Source organism: Fibroporia radiculosa, assembly GCF_000313525.1.
Source record: "Fibroporia radiculosa TFFH 294 genomic supercontigs, scaffold6557, whole genome shotgun sequence".
Taxonomy (NCBI): domain Eukaryota; kingdom Fungi; phylum Basidiomycota; class Agaricomycetes; order Polyporales; family Fibroporiaceae; genus Fibroporia; species Fibroporia radiculosa.
The window spans coordinates 93039-113631 of NW_012133438.1; the positions used below are offsets into that span (position 1 = coordinate 93039).

The 20593-nt window shown below is 52.6% G+C and overlaps 6 protein-coding genes across 6 annotated transcripts; 4 read left to right on the forward strand and 2 right to left on the reverse strand.

The window, feature by feature from the left end:
* Positions 1–652: 652 nt before the first annotated feature.
* On the forward strand, positions 653–1867 carry FIBRA_06251 (uncharacterized protein; the record flags this gene model as incomplete). The annotated part of the gene is made up of 5 exons (XM_012327985.1): positions 653–838; positions 927–1057; positions 1112–1167; positions 1226–1347; positions 1394–1867. 5 exons carry the CDS (start codon positions 653–655, stop codon positions 1865–1867), a joined length of 969 nt encoding a protein of 322 aa, XP_012183375.1.
* A 289-nt stretch (positions 1868–2156) lies between these two features.
* FIBRA_06252 (uncharacterized protein) lies at positions 2157–3839 on the forward strand (the record flags this gene model as incomplete). The annotated part of the gene is made up of 5 exons (XM_012327986.1): positions 2157–2360; positions 2412–2533; positions 2786–3569; positions 3620–3697; positions 3750–3839. 5 exons carry the CDS (start codon positions 2157–2159, stop codon positions 3837–3839), a joined length of 1278 nt encoding a protein of 425 aa, XP_012183376.1.
* A 1439-nt stretch (positions 3840–5278) lies between these two features.
* FIBRA_06253 (uncharacterized protein) lies at positions 5279–7444 on the forward strand (the record flags this gene model as incomplete). The annotated part of the gene is made up of 7 exons (XM_012327987.1): positions 5279–6096; positions 6155–6288; positions 6360–6511; positions 6566–6817; positions 6877–6921; positions 6973–7260; positions 7295–7444. 7 exons carry the CDS (start codon positions 5279–5281, stop codon positions 7442–7444), a joined length of 1839 nt encoding a protein of 612 aa, XP_012183377.1.
* Positions 7445–7986: 542 nt separating this feature from the next.
* On the forward strand, positions 7987–11658 carry FIBRA_06254 (uncharacterized protein; the record flags this gene model as incomplete). The annotated part of the gene is made up of 4 exons (XM_012327988.1): positions 7987–8158; positions 8214–8264; positions 8312–10668; positions 10729–11658. 4 exons carry the CDS (start codon positions 7987–7989, stop codon positions 11656–11658), a joined length of 3510 nt encoding a protein of 1169 aa, XP_012183378.1.
* Positions 11659–11840: 182 nt separating this feature from the next.
* On the reverse strand, positions 11841–13967 carry FIBRA_06255 (uncharacterized protein; the record flags this gene model as incomplete). The annotated part of the gene is made up of 8 exons (XM_012327989.1): positions 11841–11891; positions 11944–11997; positions 12059–12194; positions 12248–12386; positions 12439–12444; positions 12506–13192; positions 13243–13395; positions 13454–13967. The coding sequence occupies 8 exons, from the start codon at positions 13965–13967 to the stop codon at positions 11841–11843; spliced, it is 1740 nt and encodes a 579-aa protein (XP_012183379.1).
* A 957-nt stretch (positions 13968–14924) lies between these two features.
* FIBRA_06256 (uncharacterized protein) lies at positions 14925–17820 on the reverse strand (the record flags this gene model as incomplete). Its single annotated transcript, XM_012327990.1, has 6 exons — positions 14925–16783; positions 16839–16918; positions 17269–17432; positions 17487–17596; positions 17652–17753; positions 17793–17820. The coding sequence occupies 6 exons, from the start codon at positions 17818–17820 to the stop codon at positions 14925–14927; spliced, it is 2343 nt and encodes a 780-aa protein (XP_012183380.1).
* Positions 17821–20593: the final 2773 nt, after the last annotated feature.

The window sequence follows — 20593 nt, forward strand, 5'->3', positions numbered from 1 at the left end:
TCGATGCATGCAGACTCTTTGTGACATGCATATGAATTCCTTCTAGCAATCCTCACGTGGAATGCGTCGGCGCGGATGATGGATTAATAATACGTGCGGGGTCAGTGCGCCCGGGGGACAAAAGCGTCCGTCCATTCCGAAGGCCAGCGACTCGTGCTTCTCCGCACGCGGGTTTGGTCGGTTAGTAATATCCGACATTAGAACGTCCATGCCCACCCATTCTGGGGATCCCACTCATCGGCTGCCTTGTGCCTAGCCACTCTGATGGGCCGATCGGAGTGGTCATGGCTGGATTTCTCGCTCCAATGCGTCTCCTCATACCTCTTTTGGGCGACATCTCGCAACCGGCTGGCGTTGTAATCCATCGCTCTCGGACCCACATTTACTCATATACACGCTTGCTGCCAATGTGTGATAGACATTCACGGCCACCGCGACTGCTTCGTGGACCTGTCGAACCAAAACGCCGCATACACGTTGATTCTGCAAACTGCTCTCCGATCGATATCTTTGCCATTGGCGACGCTACGCCGCTGAGTTAGCGTCGCCGCTCACAACGGTCGGAGTTACTATATATCAGCTTGTGTTCAAAAGGGACCAAGCAGGGAGTCTGGCCGTCGCTTCTTGCGTCCCAACCTGTGACTTGTCGCTCATGGCAATCGTAATCGACCCCGCTTCTCAGTCATCCGACGACGACGCTAGGTCCAACACATCGTCGGAACTGACAGAACTAGACCCTGGCGATTTTCCCCAGTATTTTCGTGAAAACCTAGGGCGACTCTTCCATTCTCATGGTCAATCCCCGTATCCCTTGCCGGTGGATGCGGCGGAACAGCATGTACGTTACTCTCACTTTGACATCTCTTATGGAATGGCTAACTGATGTTTGGTCGGTGATTGCTGTGGTTGCATCTGGCCAATTGCAGAGATTGAACAGACAACATGCTCTTCTTCAATCCTTGATCCGCGGCCTGTTCGTTGGGCCAGTGAACCAGGCACTTAGCGGTATTAATGGGAGGAAGAATGCAGTGGATCTATGCACGGGTACCGGCAAATGGTGTGTGGCGTCGTCTTGATTCTCTTCCACTACTTCCTAATGCTCCAGACACAGGGTTATGGATATGGCATTGATGTTTCCTCATGTTAAGTTTCATGGCCTGGACATTGGTATGAGCTAAACTATTCTCTATGTAGGGCATGGACTGATGATGCTTCCTGGATGAAGTGCCTATTCAGACCAGGCATCCTTTACCCAATGTCTATTTCGTGATCCACGATGTAGCTGCAGGGTTGGACTATACCTCTGGAACTGTTGATCTTGTCCATGCCCGAGATATTTCATATGCTGTAAGTGACAAACTCGTGGATATCATCTTTTGCTTAGCTCTCTCAGGTTCGTAACTACCATCAACTCTTGTGTGAAGTTATGCGCGTTCTGCGCCCCGGGGGTCTCTTCGTAGCTGGCGAGTGGGCTCCGTATCCTAGTATGGGCAATATCTACAACATCCGGGATTATGCTCCGCGCACATGGGAGTACTTCGACCTCCTTCGGATGGTTCTGTCTAATCGCGAAATCTCCACTGTTCCCACTATGATTCGCCCCTGGATGGAACAGCTGGGATTTGTGAACATTGAAGTACGGGAGTATAGGTTACCCGTGAATGGTCGACATGCCACCTCTTTCACGCGACGTACCAACGCAAATTTGCAGGTATATGTGGAATCACTGCAACCGATGATGGCTGATGCAGGATATGGGTCTCGTGCGCGGAGCCTTGCAAACTTGATGTTCGGAGAGATCAGTCGAGTGGACGGAATATTCTTCACCTATTATGCCATTCACGGCGCGCGTCGGGCCAGGGCTTGAGGTGGTTGCGTCTGGAGATTGTTGTATGTAAACGTTGGCCGCACTGAATATGAGTCTATGTATATGCTGTATGTAAATATGAATTGCTCTGAATATGAAGTCTATGACTATGTTTTTTTGACGGTGTTCAGCTGTGCATGTAGGTATGCCTTTCATTTCATCTGCTCTGCGTCACTTAGGCGCTAGGTGTTGCCAGCGCGCCTCGGCCGATTCCGGAGAACAGTTCTTGTCATACCGAGCTCACCGACCTTGCATTCGACCTCCAACATTACCTCTCCCCACTCCCTCCATGCTGGCCGCCAGAGCATCGGCTGCGCGCAGTGCGTCGCGCATAGCCCGTAATTTTGCTACCGTCGTCGACACCGCAGGCGTGAAGGTCGCGGCAGTCGACAATGGCGAGCCGACTTCCGCCGTCACTTTTCTCGTCAAAGCCGGTAGCCGCTTTGAGAGTAAGCCCGGTGTTGCGCATGCATTGAAAGGCTTTGCATTCAGGGTAAGCATATTTCTGAGTCAATCCAGAGGCTGTAGCTCATCACTTTGTCAGAGCACAAGCAAGCGGTCGTTTTTGGGAACTATTCGCGAAGCTGAGCTGTACGGAGGTGTGCTTTCATCAAGCCTGACTAGGGAACATCTCGCTCTTACGGCGGAATTCTTGCGGGGCGACGAGTGAGTATTTGCTGTCACTAGAGTCTTTTTCGATGCCAGGACTTGCCGAAGTCGGGCCTGCCTGCGTCGTGTGCTCTGTTAGGCCCGTTCTTGGTCTGCTGCTCATTTTTACGAGACATGTGAGCCCAGCGCAGAGGCACGAGTGTTGTTTGTGGGTAGTTTCAATGCGTGGGCGGTCCGGTAGCGGGGCCCGCGGCTAGTCACTTTTCTTCATTTATCAGGTATGGCTTAAACTTATCTGGACTCCCACAGGGCCTTCTTCGTGGATCTCCTCTCGTCATTTGTTGCCTCCGCTAAATACACACGACACGAGCTGCACGAGTTCGTTGCGCCTGTCTGCGAGGCTGAGTCGGCAGCTGCGTTCGCCAACCCTGCCACGCGCGCTCTCGACCTCGCGCACCTGCTCGCGTTCCGCGCAGGGCTTGGCTCCTCGCCATTCGCTTCGTCTGGTACACATATCTCCGAAGTGGACGTGAAAGCGTATGCGGATAGCGTGTTCAGCGCTGGCAACATCGCCGTTCTCGGTACCGGCATCGGCCCAGAGCTGCTCCAGAAGCTCGTAGACCAATCTCTCGGCAGTGGGCTTTCCTCCTCGACAGCACCCACGTCAAGCGCGAGCGCGTACTTTGGCGGCGAGTCCCGTATTGACGCCCATGGTACGCCGGAGACTCTGTTCCTTGGCTTTGGCACGGTGGGCGCGCCCACTGCTGAGCTGGCAGTTCTGGCCGCGCACTTGGACCCTACACCATCCGTGAAGTGGTCTCAGGGCCTCTCGCCTATTGCGGCCGGCATACCTGTTGGCACGTCTGTGAAGACGGTTCTACTGCCGTACTCGGATGCGGCTTTGTTTGGTGTGCTTATTCAAGGTGCAACTGCAGAGGGTGTCAAGGCTGCAGGGAAGGCTGCTGTGACTGCTCTCAAGGCTGCTGGTGAAGTTAAGGGTGAGGAGTTGCAGAAGGCAATCAAGAAGGCTAAGTTCACCGCTGCTAGCGCGACCGAGGGACGTGACGGCCTTACTAGCGCCCTGGCTGCGAAAGTCAGTACTGTGTTGATGTTTCTGACGAGCGTCTCTGACTTGTTCCATAGGTCTTCGGTGTCTCGACCAACTCTCTTGATACCACGCTTTCGAGTCTTGAGAAGGTTGATGCTTCTGCCTTCTCGAAGGTGCGTGGCTTGTTCAATATCTACGTGATCATCATGCTAAATATGTGATTAGGCGACGTCTTCTCTTCTCAAGAGCAAGCCGACATATGTTGCAGTTGGTGATATCAAGGCTTTGCCTTACGCGGATGAACTTGGGCTATGAGTATAAAAAAATAGATAGACTTTTTACGATGTCTTGAAGACGTTTCACTTAGAATGCGTTTGGTGTTCATTGAGAACGAGCTTATCCTGAGGCACGCTCGCATGTTGAAGTTATCCAAAAGAGCCGAACCCACTGGTTTGGCGCAAGTGTAAGCAGAATGTGAGCCACTCCCACCAGGGCTAGCGGTGCTGCTTCTTGGCGCGATTACGGATTCCGTACAGGGTATGTATCTTTTTTGCCCAACTGCTTGCTTTTCACCTCATTTTTCTAGTTCGTTTCCAAATACAGCAATTGGCAGATAATCATACCTCGAGAGTCAGTTACTGGCATCGCATCTTTCTTTGATCCTCCTGTAATTGAGTGGACAGCTCTGATAGTGAACGGTCCACTTACAACTCAAGGACCTGCATTGAGTAGCTCGCAGCAATGAATGTCCTTCTATTTCATTGTTAACGCGCGAATGCTACTGAAGCCTGAAGGTGAGCGAAAACTTTGGTCGAGTTGGTACTTTCGGCATTTGTGCGGCATAACCACTACAACTACATATGCAAGTTGCTGCGTTCTCAACGATGGTACGACTCGGGGTCCGTTACCACGGTGGCGTAGCGGGTACACCTTATTGGCCCAGGCATGAAATGCACCCGAGCTTTGATCCAAAAATAAGATACCTCCGCATCCACTACCGCATTGTTAGGGCTGCTCAGTTCTTACAGCTGAAGTCGTTTGCGGCCCGAGGTGAACTCCGTGAATGTGCCTCCGCTCACATCCGACCGTCTGGCAATATTTTCCCGCATCCTCGTTCGTGTGGTATGAAGGCACTTCATGGAATTGACCTGATGACCTATTTTCGAACTCGTCTACATTGTCATGAAGGTGAGCCACCTGTGTGCTGTACCTCCCGGAAGGCCACAGCGGTGATTTGGAGTTGAATTTCTGATATACAGAGAATGTCTTCAGCATCTCGTCTCCTCAGGAGGGAAAAAAACGCGTAGAAAACTGGTCAGATGGCGGCTGGTAGACCAGGCAGCTATGATTATATTAGACAACTTTGCATACTCACGGCTATCACACACATTATACACAGGGATCACACCATCTTGGGTCGCAAACAACCTGAGCTGTGAAATGGAGCAGCCCTATTCGAGTCTCTTGGAATCTGGTGCTGGTGCACGCTCCGCGCGTGCTATAGTTATGATTGAGGGACCTGGTCATTAAACCAGGTGACTCGAGGAGTGCTGACAGAGTGCCTTTGACGATGCAGCTGTATTGTCCTCATGTGCGAATCTTGACAGCGGGAATCTGGCCGGGTTTCAAGCGGCGCAGTGTCGACGGGACTTGGACCCGCGCTCGGATATAAGGAGTGGGATTTGCGCGGTTTTCTCGTCGTGGTGAAGCTTACGCTCCGCCCACTGAGAATCCGGCAATCCCGCTCTGCCACTATGCCCGGGCTTGTGATTTCTTTTCTCCTAACAACCCTTGTATTTGCTTGGCCGGTAGCAAGCCAGGTCGCCGCCGCCGCCGCTTATGCACCCACGCTGACCCCCTGTCCTCCGGGCACATCACTCGTTCGTCATGCGGGGACAGGCCCAGCCCAATCCGTCAGCACTGCTGAGGCAGCGTATATTTCCTCTCGGCGATCTCAAGTCTTGCCATCCGCTTGGGCCGCTTACCTTGCCAATGTCCAAGCGAACCTCAACGCTTCCCATGCTGCGTCACTACCGTCATACGTTTCAGATATCCTGAGCGGGTCGAACGGCTCTTACCCTGGATTCGGGATCGCCACTAGCGGGGGTGGCTACCGTGCCGCGATCGTAGGAGCGGGCGTTCTGAATGCCCTCGATGGTCGAAACACTTCATCTGCTGCAGCGGGCACCGGGGGTCTCCTCCAGAGCGCAACATACCTAGCCGGGTTATCGGGGGGTTCGTGGCTGGTAACTTCCCTTGCTCAGGCCAATTTTCCAACCCTTCCTGACCTCATCTTCGGCCCATCTAATACAAGCTCAGACGCGTTCGGTGGTTGGCTCGCACAATTGTCTTTCGCGACGCCCAGCTCGGATGCGGTCCTGGAATCAGCATATGTCGATGAAGTCATAGCGGAAGTTTCCGGAAAATTGGATGCAGGTTTCCCCGTCAGCGTCACGGATGTCTGGGCCCGTGTGCTTTCTAGACACTTTGTGAATGGGACGAGCGCTGACAACTTCTTCGACCCTCTTCCTACGCATGGCGCGGGTATCACGTTTTCATCTATTTCTGGCGTGTAAGTTTTCGGTCCGGCCGCGTGTTTATGACCTCACCCAATCTCTTCTCTTGTTTAGCCCAACCTTCGCGTCTCGCACTCAGCCTTTCCCCATAATCGTTGCGGATTCGCTCTCCCCGAACGGAAACGATTCCGCATATTTTCAGGGCGCCTATGTGCCCCTCACAAATCCGGTCTATGAGTTCAATGTTTGTGCGTGAACATGCATCTGTCGTATGGGTCTTCATGTTAATATACACTAATTTCACTCGTTTCTCTCATAGATGAGATGGGGTCGTTCGACCCGACATTGGCAGCTTTCACACCCATGGAATATCTAGGCTCGCCTGGAAACTCAGTGTGTGCGACAGGTTTCGACCAAGCCTGCTTCATGACAGCCACCTCTTCAAATGTATTCAATTCTGTGAACTTAACTGTACGTTATAATTCCGTTCAACATTCAAGGAGTACTCCTGATCATACAGTCAAGGAGCTTCTCCCGCCGGCACTCGACCCTATTCTGACGTTCCTCGCCGATCTGTCGGACAATGGAACTACGCTCGATGGAGTGGACACTGCCCGCTATCCCAACCCATTCTACGGAGTACAACCTAGAACGTTCATCGATAGCAACGAGACAGTGCTCTCGCTTGTGGATGGTGGCGATGACGGTGTTGCTACGCCGTACATGCCACTATTGGCGAAGGCTCGAGGAATTGATGTTATACTGGCTATAGATGCGGTATGCAAGCTGTGGCCGTTTAAATTGGAAGTTTTTTACTCATTTTCATGATGCGTCAGGCTGCTGACACTGACGACAATTGGGCTGCTGGAGTCTCATTAATGGTATGTAAAATTCGATTCAGGTGAAGTGCCTAGCTTACATACTCTATGCAGGCCATGCAAGACCGTGTTTCCTACTATCCGACGACATACTCCTTCCCTCCAGTTCCAACTTCCACTTCAGTCATGCTTTCTCAAAACCTGACGAAGCGCCCCACATTTTTCGGATGCAACTCCTCCCTTGAGTCTTCTGAACCGCTCATCATTTACATCGCGAACGGCGGACCTCCGCTTGATCTCCCCCCGCTCACAAACACCTCCACATTGCAATTAGCTTATCCCGCAGACCAGATTGATGGCATGCTCTCAGAGTCATTCGACTTTGCTACCCAGGGTATTCCGGTAGAGAGCAATGGAACGTTGACCAAGGACCCAGAATGGCCGGCGTGCCTTGCCTGTGCAGTGGTTGACCGTGCACGAAACCTATCTGGAATTTCGCGGAGTGGAATTTGCGAACAGTGCATGGAAAGATATTGCTGGAGCTAGTCCTGATGAGCTATATGACATGTATCATATATGGTGTTAACCTTCTAATGCCTGCACAGCAACTCGAAAAAGGTGCTACTGCTTCTTTGCTGGAAGCTGTGCCACCTTCGGTTTGTTGAGGCGAGGACATTATGACAAGTTTATTCAATGAATAATAATAATAATAATAATAATAATAATAATAGCAGCAATTGATTTATCAGCAATATTCCTTATCATCCAAGCACAACAACTTCGATCATGGGCCTACAGTACATAATCTGTTCAGGTTATTGATGTCCACTGTCTCGCTAGCCGTGATCCTCCAAACTGTTCAGCGAGCAACGCCAGACGCACCTTCATCCTTCTGCCCTCGGACTTTCCACCAGGCGAGTTCCTATCTCGAATGATAAGATCGCTGCGAAACCGTAAGCATAGACCGTTGTGGACTAAAGACTGAATATGGCGGCTACTTCCAAAGGCGCCCGCTTCATATTATGATTCCCTCCTCCCCAAGGGCACGAGGCAGGCGACGTCTAGGCTTCCAGGTCCAGCCGACGTTAGCGCTGCACACATCTCCTCGCTCTTGCGCACTCTTAAACCATGGCTCACCCACTTTTCCTACCTGGAAAGTATTTTTTCTATCCGATTGGCAACACCTCGGCCGTTTGCCTCACACGGGATGTGTCTCCCGAAGAATCTGCCGATATTTTGTTGCTCGGATGTGGCGATCCTCGAAGTGTTTTGTATACCATCTTTTCGGAGCCACAAGCAGGTGCGTAGTGATACACAATTTGTAGTTTCTTGCTCACTTATGCATGAAGCTGTAGCATCTCGGCACCTGGATTTTACATGCTGTGACTTCGACCCGGGAATTCTGGGTACGATTCGAGCTGCCTCAATTTTCGCGCACACTCATCATTTTCAGCCCGTAATGTACTGCTCTTTACGCTGATCGCCGATCGCCAACCAGCGATGGGGGTGGTATGGAACATTTTCTTTCACATGTATCTCGATAAGGCCTCGCACACGGTCCTAGTTGATCAGTGCAAAAAACTATTATCCATCTCCGACACGCTCCAACGTTGGGCGTCTTCATCGTATGGATCTTATCTGAAGATGGGAACTGAGTACACGCTCTCAGAAGTCCGGCGTCATTGGTCGCTCTACGCAGGCATGCAGGACCTACCACCAGCGCGCCTGAAAGCTATCACGACTGCATTCAGCAGCACGCGCAAAGGGACATTGGAGAAGCATAGTGGCTTGCTAATCAGTCCAGCACGTTCTGCTGGGCCCCTCATGATGCTTGCAATTCCAGTAATGTCCGAGCATTTCAAACGCTACTGGAAGACTGGGCTCTCATTGTCTGACCAGAAGCAGGCCGACTCTGCGACTCTGGTGAACCCCACGTTCGCGTATTCTCTTGGAGGGGAAGGCTTTAATGTACACTATGGTACGGATCCTCTAGTTCCATTCCACCTCGCTTCTGTGTTTGGCAACGCCAAAGGCACTGCATCCGTTGTGGACGTTGTAAAGGCCGCCAAATCCGAATTCAAGGACTGGTGTGACGCTTATGAGGCGCGCGTTTCTCCAGATGATCGTAACCCCCCCGTGGTTCGGTTTATCTTAGGCGAAGTCACCGCTGTGTGTCGAGCCTTCCATGCCTTCACGTCCACGGGGACAGTGAAGTCTGAAGTGCCCGTTGCACAGTGGAAGACACAGATATTGAAATTGAACGAGGAAGACTATATCTCCGGTGGAGCTCCATCGAAATTTCATGTGATAGAGACCTCCAACCTCATCGACCACGTTGGACTACTCAATATCATCGTCGCTGCAGCTCCCCTTCTATCAACCTCTGGATCTCCGGGGGTGTTGTACACCGAGTCCCTTCTCTTCCGTGGGGAAGATGCGACGAAGGATTTTACAGAGCAGCTGTATGCGAACCTCACGATTGTGGGTATGCTTGTCGGGCTCTATCCTACCGACTATCTGTCAGGATTCACCTCGCGGTCAAACACACATGAGCTGATGGCGTACATGGTTGTCAAAAAGGATACGACGCAGTTTCATCAGGTCACGACGTGGAAATCCCCAATTTATGCGGATGCGATTGCGGGTCGCTACGGAACGCAATATCGCCCTCCTATCTTCGACCCTCTCCAGCTCGGTACATTCTTATATGACATGTATCACCAGATTTTCGAGCAAGAAGATGCGATGAATTGGTGGAAGCGCAATCAGAACAACATGCGAAATGCCCTAGCTAGTTCAGTAATCATTCACTATATGCGCGAGAGCTTTGCTCTCTTTCTCAAATTGGTCCGGACTACTCTCCGCACACCGGATGATCGGTGGCGGATAGTTATGAATCGGTTTTTCGATCTCAGGGAGGAAGACAAGTCTCTTCCGATGGACTCAAACAACTCACAGGACCTTTTTGGGCAGCTGATGCGCTATGGCATATACACCGCGCCCTACCTGAGCGATTCCCCGCCTCGCATTGGTCTCTTCTCACAGTGGGAGACCGTGCCTCCTCTTGTGCGCATCATCCTCACCGTCCCGCGCGAGAAGTTGGCCTTGCTATATGACACCCTAGACCAGGTTGGGACGCCTCCTCTCCAATGTGACCTCCGGGGACAGTGGAGTCACAATATCTTTACAGCCGTGCATGCCGCGTTTGGGACTGCTATTCGGATGGGTACGGTGGCGAAGCCGTGGGTGATGTTCAATGAAGATCCGGATGGATGGAAAGGCTCCTCGCCCCTCGTCGTGTCCTTCACGGTTGCCACACCATTCTTGACTGATATCGAACCTCAGACGAATCTCAATGTCCGCTTTGGTGTGCGCAGTACGCCGGGGACAGTAATTCTAATTCAAAAGCTGGGATTTGATCTCATTATTTTCTCTGGGAAGTTGCTAGATGAAGCTTCAGTGTTAGTCATCCCAGAGCCTTCGGTTCCATTCAGGGCCCCACGAGTTGTCCCGCCCACATCTTCGATTTCAGACACAATTCAAGCTGCTCAGATAGGTACGGCGGAAGATGTATCAGTACAGCTTGATGAACAGTGTGAGCTGGTGGAGTCCATGACGTGTCGTGTCATCGTCGAGGATTCCGAAGTCAAGGGCGTATTCACAACTGGGACCAACCCGCAAGTTGAGCAGGTATCGCCATGTGTGATGAGGCTCATGATAGCGGGTCACAGCCAAGATATTGTGTATCCATTTCCTGTCATCGGAAGTAAGAATAGATGCCGTCTTGCACGCAAATCGCTATATATTGAGGTCAGTCTCATTGTCAGGGGCTTCTGTGTTAGGTCAGAGGACTGATCACACCTTTGGTAGGTCGTCGTTCCGGCGTCAGGCCCTTTCAAGGATGACGGAATGCAGTATAATCCTTATCCAATGATCGTGCGAAATGAGAGTGCAAGCATTTGGAGCGTCCATCGTGTCAATCTCTCTCGTCTCCCTGTTCTCGGCATCAAGAATTCTAAAGACCTATATCAGTGGCTCAACCCACATGTCGGTTCCATGATGTCGAAGCGCGAACGTTCAGCGCGGAAGAAGAATCAAGATGATACGTTGATGTTCGTCAAGGACACCCTACATACAATTATGGTGCGTGCCTCTGGCATCCAGCAGGGGCCTTCGCGGCGGCTATTTGCGCTTGTGGACAAGGCCACAAAGAATAGCGACACCGTCATATTCATTAATGACATCAGGTTTGATCAGCCTTCGCATACCGTAGTTTACGATGGTTATGTGCTCGCCCTCACGCACGATCTGCTGGCGAAGATAGAGTCGAATTTCGCTAAGCTCGTCACGCAAGGTGATATTGTCAACGTTGCGATGTTTGGTAAGGAGGTGCAGGCGTGGAAGCAGCTCTTACCTGTATTCGTTGAGCGCTGCCGTACGTCATGGGTGCATGGAGCCAATTGCGAGTACAAGTCCCAAGGCCGGATCCCGCTTTCGGAGGACATGGAGAACGACCCACTGTGCAGTTGTGGCCGAGGAATAGATACGGACGGGATGACCAAGGTGAACCTCTGGAGACCATTCGCGCCATACGTGACCAGGATTGCACTCTCTCCGTTATTCGCAGTCTCGTACTTGGAGACCGTGGGTCGCGATCCTTCCGCGCATAAGTGCTTTGTGTGTCGAGGAAAGGGAAAGCCGAGGCTCCTTGCATGTAAGGGATGTATGAAAGTACGCTACTGTTCGGAGGCGTGCCAGAAGAAACACTGGAAGGCGCACAAGGCTAACTGCAAGCGGTGATTCATGATCCGTGTCGTGAGTTTGGTTCATGACCGTAGAATACATCTTGGGGAAAAGAATATCATGTAACAAACGGTCTGTGGCGGTACCTTTCATATACACATGGCTGAACAATGTTGGTTTGTTGTACATAGGATGAAGGTAGACGTAAACACATAACAAAAGTCGTATCCCTGACGAATTCACGCAACCTGTGGAATCATGCCTATTTGTATGGCCTTAATTTGGAGTGCCTGATATTGTGCGGTTTAGCATTCCACAAACGAATATACCGTGCCGACTCACAAGCTGTTTCGACAAGAATCGTGACATCGTGAAGTCTCCAGCGCCGTACCACAGCTGTAAGACATGCGAACATGCATGAGTCTATATGTACGTTGCCAATTGGGGGAGGGCATACCCCTGGATGGCCTGTTGGTCTATAACATCCCTGGACCTCGCCCTCCTCATCAAGATCCCAAAGGGGTTTGGTTCGGTCAATTAGCTCGGCACCAAAGAGATCCCTCAAGCTCTCGCGCGGATCTGTGTATCCCGTGCTATAGAAAGCGAGATTAGGGGTAGAGCGTCATAACAGGATACCCAGACCCACGCGAACACGACAAGATCCGCAAGGAGTTCGGTTCCATCGGTGAACATCAGTCTGTCCTCCTCGAATCGGCTAAGCTCGACGCCTTGCTTAATCTTTACTCTTCCTGATTCCACCATGTCGGCAAGACCGACATCAATCCCTAGAAAACTTTTAGCAAGACCTAGGCGATGGGATTGTGGAGCTTAGCTTACAATATCCTGGTAAGCAAACCAATAGCATGAATAACCTCAGCATGACAGTCGTCAGCACTCCACGCACCGCCAATACGCTCATAGACCAAGAAATGCTGCCCGGTCCCGTCTTTACCCATGTTCAACTTCAGTCCGCTTCCTTTAAATTTTGCATGTAGTTCTCTCTCTTGTTCCCACCTCTGCGCTTCTTGGGCGCGCGCCATGCGCCTTTGCAGGTTCAATGGCATCGCGTTGAAACGCAGATCGCACACTTCCGACGGCATGCCATCTGGATAGTTTCGAAACATAGCCTGAGTCACGGACTTTATCGATACCACGCAGGTCGATGAGCGCTGAAGCATGGTCACAGTCTCTGCGCCGCGGAAGGCGAGGTCTTGGCAAATATCCGCAGACGTGTTCCCTGCTCCGATCACAACGGCGCGCTTCCCCGCAAATGGCTCTCCGCCCATGTAGGAGCTAGCGTGCATTACTGTGCCTTTAAAGCTCCCTTGTCCCGGGATCTGCGGAACTCGTGGTGCACCGAGCGTCCCGATAGCGATCACGATATGTGCGGGGCGTAAACGGACGTTGACACCGTCTCTGTTGACAACAACATCCCACCTCTTCCTCTGAGGGTCATATGTAGGGGTTGGCAAGATCTGCGAGTTCGTCCACACGACGAGGTCCTGCGATTCAGCATACTGCTTGAGCCAGTCAGCGACTTTGTCCCTAGGTGTGAACAGCGGCCAATTGCGTGGATAAGGCTGATACAGAACTGCGGATGTGATTACTCGAAGTAGGACCATCACGAGTGCAGCGGCTCACATGTATGATGGTTGCGCGTTGTATGCAGTGATAGAGTTGGGTAGCGCTGGCGCCATTGGTCACCTATCGTTTTGTGCTTCTCTATGACAATCGTCGGGATGTTCATCTGCTTGAAGCGCGCCGCGATCTGCAGTCCAGTTTGGCCACCACCCACTAAACCGACATCGGGTCAGACTGAGGTATGAGCATAGTAAGCTCTGGTCGAACTTACTGATAAGGACATGCGGATCGCTCTCAATCCGCGCTCGACGAGCGCCGTTCACCTCCTCCCAGGCCAACGTGTGTCCCCCATAAACACCTGGTTCGGGCCCTGCCTCTTCGTGACCCTTGATTTCCTCTAGATTCATGAAAACAGATAGCGCCTTCCAATCGCCCGTGGCCTCATCTGGCTGCAGGTACACGTATCCGTGACCGAGACGATCAGGCATCTCAAACGCAAATCCCGCGGCGACGGCGCTGCCATTGAGGGCATACTCTGCACACAGCCCAGGCCTCTCATCGAGTTTGAAATTGGACAAATGAACGGCGGCCAGCGTGTCGCGGAGGTACGCTGTTATCGTGTCGCGGCCGTCCAAGGATCGAGTGTCCCAAGTGAACACAAGAGCATCACGGAGCCATCCGTGGGGAAGGAATGTATCGACGAGCTTTGAGACGTCGTGAGAGAATGCTGCGAGACCAAAGCCCCGAAGCCAATTGGCAGCTATGTCCTGGAGCTCGAGGTTCATGGAGTGTAGACTAGACCAGATGATAGTTATGAGCAGCAGTGCGCGTCGGCAGCTTTATAGCGACCTCGGCGTGAGAGGCTCCTCTCCAGCATGAGAGCAAGAGAATGCATGCGCACTCCATTTAGGCAAGAATGGAAACGGAGCTGGGATTGTTATAGATATCTAAATGGGATAATATACGCTTCACATGAGCTCCACGAACAGAGCCTGGTACGAAAGCGGTGTCAATTCAGTTCGACCGCCGCCGATATTCCGAGATACGCACCTGCTAAATGCACTGAATGGTCGGGCTGGAAAGGCTTTCTCGCCGTATTATTATGTGGCTAGACATTCACCTGTTCGACGTTCGCAGGAACCGATACTTAACTGCTTCGCGTGTACAAGTACACTGCGAATGTAAAGGCGCTCGTAGCAAACCAAAGGATGCTATGAGCAAGCCAGAGTCAATCCATCCGCCGGTACACTGGCGTACTCCCACGTTGTCGCACTGCAGGATCAGCGTCCAAGCAAGCAAGGGCTCGACGCGCTCGACCGTGACCTCGTGGCGTCCCGTTTGCCAATTATTCATCTTTGTCACAAATAACATCTAATGCAAGTATGACTGAAAGTAGAATTGAAGATTAGTAAGAACATTTGTAGGAAATTTGATGGATATGTCAGCTTACCTCAGATGTCGTGGGTACCCGTCTAACTGACGTAGAGAAAGGCTCGATAGATAGAAATACAGCTGCTATGAAGATCAGAATGGTATTCCGAAGCGTACTGTATTACAAAGATGTTGCACGTATGATGGAACGAGATGTACATGGACGTATGAGAAAAGAAGCACGACAAATAGACGGATCAATGAGAGCTCAGCGCAAGTGCATGAACAATTAGCAGCAAGCATGGCGATAGCAGGAGTCTACGTACTCAAAATCAGGACACAAATCAAACAGCTCGCCCGCGGCAAGAGGATCACCTCGTATCGTCGGAGATGATGTTGCCGATGCTCAGCGGGTTTTTCTTCCCAGGCACAGCTCTCTCCCCCGATCCAGGAGGAGGGGAACCCTGCCCAACGCGAAGAGGCGCCAGTCGAATCCCGTTGTGTATGCGTCCAGGATGACTTTCGTAAGGATACGGATCGCCTTGTACCATCGCGCCCGGACCGACACCCCACGCGCTCGCCGCCGGCGCATATCCCCATGCGCTTTCCCCGCTCCCACCAGCATTACCCCCCGCACTCGGAGGACCACCCGTGCTCGCATTGACGGGGCTGCTCATGCTCGCGCCGCCTGTATTCGGCGCAGGCGGGTAGACATTAAACCCCGGCGTCTGATGAACATGCGGTGGAGTGCTCAATTGGTACTGCCCACGCGACCCGCCTCCGCCTCCGCTTCCGCTAGCGTGGCCTTGACTCGCGCTCTGCACCTGGCTCTGAGGCGGTGCAGCGGGGTATTGCGACGCGTACGCCGACTGTGGTGCCTGACCACCATAATGGTGCTGTGCGGTTGGGCTTTGCCCAGGCCCGGACGTGGGAGGAGGGGCAGAAGCGTACTGCGGTGCCCCGTAACTACGGGATGCGTGGACCGAGCCCGCAGACCCTTGTACTTGGGAACGAGTATCTGTCGGGCTCCCGCCGCCGGAAGGAGCAGCATACTCGTACTGTACAGTCGCGGAGGCCGTCGCTGCGGAGGGTGACGGCGGAGTGGGAACGGGTGCGTAGCCAGAATGCTGATAAGAATGATGCGCGTGTTGCGCCGAAGGTGGCGGCGGTGGCATATGGTGTTGACCTGGGTGCTGCTGGTGATGTTGAGGTGGGCCGGGCTGAGACGGTGGTGGTGGCGCGTGTTCGTAGTACGCATATCCCTGGGCGTAGCCCGGATATTCTCCATACCTGGGTGGGGGCGGTGGAGCATGGTGGGCATGCGGATGGTGTGAAGAAGGGGGGGGCATAGAATAATGGTGTGCGTAAGATTCGTACCAAGGGCCCTGCCCCGGGCCCTGTGTTGGCGGATATGGGTACCCTGATACCGGGTGGTGGACGGGGGGTGGGACATGACTGTAGTGGTGCATCGGTGGGGGCGCTCCATAGTGATGTGTGGGTTGGGGTGCATGAGCAGAATCATAATGATAGGGCGGGGGCGCTTGCGCTTGTGCAGGTGCGGATGCTTGTATAGGCGCTGCGGCGTAACGGTCATATGATACAGCACCGGACGCAGCTACAGGGGAAGGAGCTGGTGCATAGTGATGTTCGGCCATCGTTGTCTGAGCCTGCGAGACTTGAACACTAGGCTGAGCTTGCTGCGATGGTGCAAGCGTCGGGTCAATTGGACCCCATCCCGCACTGGACGGGCCCGCACTTGCAGGACTGGCATCCGTGCCCTCTGGAATCCCACCGCTCGTATTGATCCCAATGTTCCCATCATCTGCTCGAGCTCGCTTTGCACTTCGCTCACCCATACTTTCTCTCCTCCCACCAGCCTCGGCAGATGGCCCTGCACCACTATCTCGCCTGCCTGACACCCTCCTGGGCTCCTCCCATGGACTCTCCCTTTCCCTCTCATCGTCTCTTCTGTGTTCGTAGTCGCGACTGGACTCCCTTACGTCAACTTCTCTCGCCATCTCTTCCTCTTTCTCTCGCTCCTCTTCGGGTTCCGGATCATCTAGGCGCACTGGTACCGGCCCAAACGCTCCTCCTGGTGGTGGCCCAGGCATGGGCAGAGGAACTGGCGCGTCTCCGAGGGCTTGTATGGGCCGCTTGCGCACACGGATATCCTTCCGGATACGAATTTTAATACCCTGGTCCGCGAGGGAGCACGAAAGCGGTGTCGACTCTGTTCGCACTAACAGTCAGCGTCGCCAGACGCATCCACTCGCTGTGGGGCACACCTTCCATTCCCGGGAATTTCTTGGCTGTATATACATAGAACGGGGCCGAAAAGATCGACTTGCAGTGGTATACGTTTGAGCTGTACGGGCGCGTCAGAAATCTGCAGTTCCGAACCGCCTGCCGATACATGGGCCAGGAGGATGGCGCACGCCCACATCCTGGACAGGCGTCCGCCATGCCCCTGACACCGACGCCGAGCCAAGTCTGCGCGCGCACGGGAGCCAACGTCCCGGAATTGAATCAATCATTACATCTGGCAATTTCATTAACGTACATCCACCCGAGTGATGTTCTCCGTCTGGGTACTTCGTACTCACGACGAACGCACGTGTAAGCTCCCATGACTCATACCGGCGTGGTCCACGCACACGGTGTTTGACGGTGACTAGCACAAGACAATGCACACTGGGAGAATATGGAAACACTCACCCGACGACCTCGAAAAGGCTGAGTTTCAATCTGTAACTTCCCTCCGTGCGGACGCTCAAGTCCGGGAATACAAAGAATCCGGCATCTTCTCCACCTGCCTCAGCGTCCTTTAGGTGATAAAGCGAGGAGACGACTGAACCAGTCGTACAACGAGTCTTGCCATCCTGTGAAATACAGATCTACTGGCTCGCTCAGACGATCGGAACTAGCGGACAAACCTTGAGCCAATGCAACTCGACATCCTCATCAGGCTTGGCGAGGCTAGCGAACATGAAGTAGTATGGGTTTTGCAAGAAGCTCTGCGACGCGAGAGACGCAGCTGCACCATCTGCGCAAGGAACATGAGTCTGGGACGAGATGGGAGAGGACGATGAAGGACGTACCGGGCGAACTAGAACGCGAATCACCAGACTGTGGTCGACGCTGAGAAGGATCGATAACACGCAGCTGGACGATCGGCGGAGGGTCGATCGGTCGTCGGTCGGCTGCAAAAGGCGCATATCAGCATCGAGTCAAATGGAGACCAGGGATGAGGATGTGGCTCAGAGACATGGAGGGGGAATGATGGGGGTGAGAGGAATAAACCTTTACCGCCTACTCCGCACATGCGAGCCTGTTTTGGTTCCTGGCGCACAGTAAGTTCGTATTCGCTATCGTCGGAGATTGTCGTCGACAGACAGCAGCCAAATGAGTGATAGGACCAAAAGTGAGGTGATTGAGAGAAAACAAGGAGTCAGTGATGATGAACTAGGAGCCGAGGAGTGCGAGGAGGATTCCAGGATACACCATTTGTGCCCCACAGGGCGCGAGAGGGATCCGGGGATATGGTGAGGGCGAGATTGGATGGACTCACAGTCTGTCTCTGTCATACTGGGAGTGGACAGGCAGCTGGGCGTGCACGAAATGCTGCTGGTCGTCGTCCATGGCACTCTGGACGCCGATGTTCCGAGTTGAATGGAGGGAGGGTCGCGGTTGGGAGCAAGCCGGCGGGCGATTATGCGACTGGGAAATGGTGCGCCTGCTCGCGCGCTTGTCCCGCGCAGACGGGCCGCCATTTCCCATCTTAGAAAGAGTTTGATTCTCACATATCCAAGCTTCAAGACTCACAGTAGGTAAAGTAACCAGATGCTCCACAGGACCCTGTGATATGCGAAAATACCGCGCATATATTCTGCTTCCGAATGTCTATCAGTGGATCCAGCAGTGTTGAGCTTCAGCAACTTCAACGACCTGGCGCCGCGACAATGCCGTCGGTGAGAATAAGTTATTTATGCCAGCATTCATAACGTTAAAAGCTAAGCACTACGGCCCACTCGCATACTCCTGATTACTCGAGCTCCAGCTAGAACTGTTGCCATCACTTATTTATGCACCAACTTCGTCCATGTTCTGCGCGATGTCACGCCCTTCACCCAGCACGCATAGGGTGTGTTCATCGTTGTGGAGATTCTCCAGCTCAGCTCCGCGCATATCAGATACATATATGGGCTGAAGCGAGAAAACCGTTCGCTTCCACGGGACAACTAATGCCTGAATCGCAAATTATGAAGAGTTGGGAACGCATCGTGGTTCTCAGAATTACATATATCCACGGACCAGTGTCTAGACCAGCATGCCTAGACGCCGTGTGTGTCCACAAATTTCATTTCAATCCATGTATGTCCTCTGTCATACCTCTTGAAGAACGATTTCGTAGTAATCGCTTGCTTCTGGACCCAAGAATGCAGGGGTATCAGCAGGAAATGGGCGTGTAACCGGTGTGTTTCTAAGGGTCCAATTCCCAACTTACTTCCAAGTGCTTGCCGGGGAATGAGCAGGCGGTTCGCCTGAGGTGTCCGACAGCACCCCAAACGATGTGGATACATGCATGAATTCGGAGCTTCGATAGGGCTCATTCTTGGCGTGGCGTAACGCTGAAATGTCTCCACGGTCCCCATTTTCCTGTGCTTACACGTACCCCATAACGTACTGCACGACTGCATAATAGAATGGCCCCACCCCACTGGCAAGTTTTCCATGCACAACCATAAAGCATTTTGACACGTTATGGATGATCTATGCGCGGGTCCCCGGGCCAGTAGAACTCATTTTGTCAGGTCGCCGAACGACCTGCCATGTTGACTCGGCTGCATTACACTGATATGTAGATCCTTGAAGGCGTAGGCATCTCTGAGACAGCAGAGGTTGGCCACTGAGCATGACATCTACCAGATACTCAACATACGCTTCACAAGTGCTCATAACGCTCGCATTCCTTCTGCGCTTGCGAACTCTCAAGCAATTTTGGCAGGATATCATGACTGCTCGTATTATGAGAAGTGTCATTATATGTAAGCTCGTGCTCGTTTTGGTGACACCATATCCTATGTTCGCAGAGCGCAGACCAAGCACGATTTTTTTTTTCACGGTCATTATGTATATGCTGTGCTCTTTTGTGAGTGGTCCAATCAATCACTGGATTCCTTCAGGTTAACTTGTATTCATCTTGGGCTCCGATGTGTCCGACAAAACATGTGAATATAACTCGGATATCGTATTGCCTCAGCTCACCGACCTGCGCTGTTGCCCGCAGCGAGCTGCGGCATTGCTCCGGCCGGATGACTGAATTCTGATTGATAAACTTGCTACTCTGCTGTAGCGGGGAATGAATGGCCGCGGGTTTGGTCTCGCGAGAGTCGCACAAGGTAAGCGACCCTTCGAATGAAGCGCATAAGTCTGATGGGAGGTTAGAACGATCGAAGGCACTGATGTTGAGTTGTCTAATTCCGGTATTTGTGCGGCATTCTTGCGACTGACCGCAGTGTCTTACGGTAACGATGCTGCATTGTTTCCTGCTCCCGGGACTGCGGCTCCATCAAGATGCTCATAGTGCTTAGGGGGTCATTCTTTACCCTTTTACCATCAGGTTCTTTTGATGTAATCTCTGAAAACGAAGGATATGTAGGTCCAAGATACTTTCTCCAACATGAAGCTATGTAAATGATTCAGCATATCTCCCTGCTTCTTGTCCGCCGCCTCCAATGAACAACTGACCTGGGGCGCTAGCCGTGCTCTCGGGATATCGCCGTCATTCTCTCATGGCTGTATTTTGACAGCGGGGATCTGTTCTCTCTCTTAGCGGCGCAGCTGGACTACGGCATCTGCTTTTTTATATAGGAGAAGTTTTGCAAACATACTTGCTCAGTCACAGATTGAGTCCTTACGCCCCATTACAGGCTCAACAGGTTCTGCGACCTCCCCATGCTACGGCTTGCCATCTCCTTCGTTGTTACGGCTCTTGCACTTACCGCGCCAGTGTCAAGCCAAGCTGCTGCAGCGGCAGCCT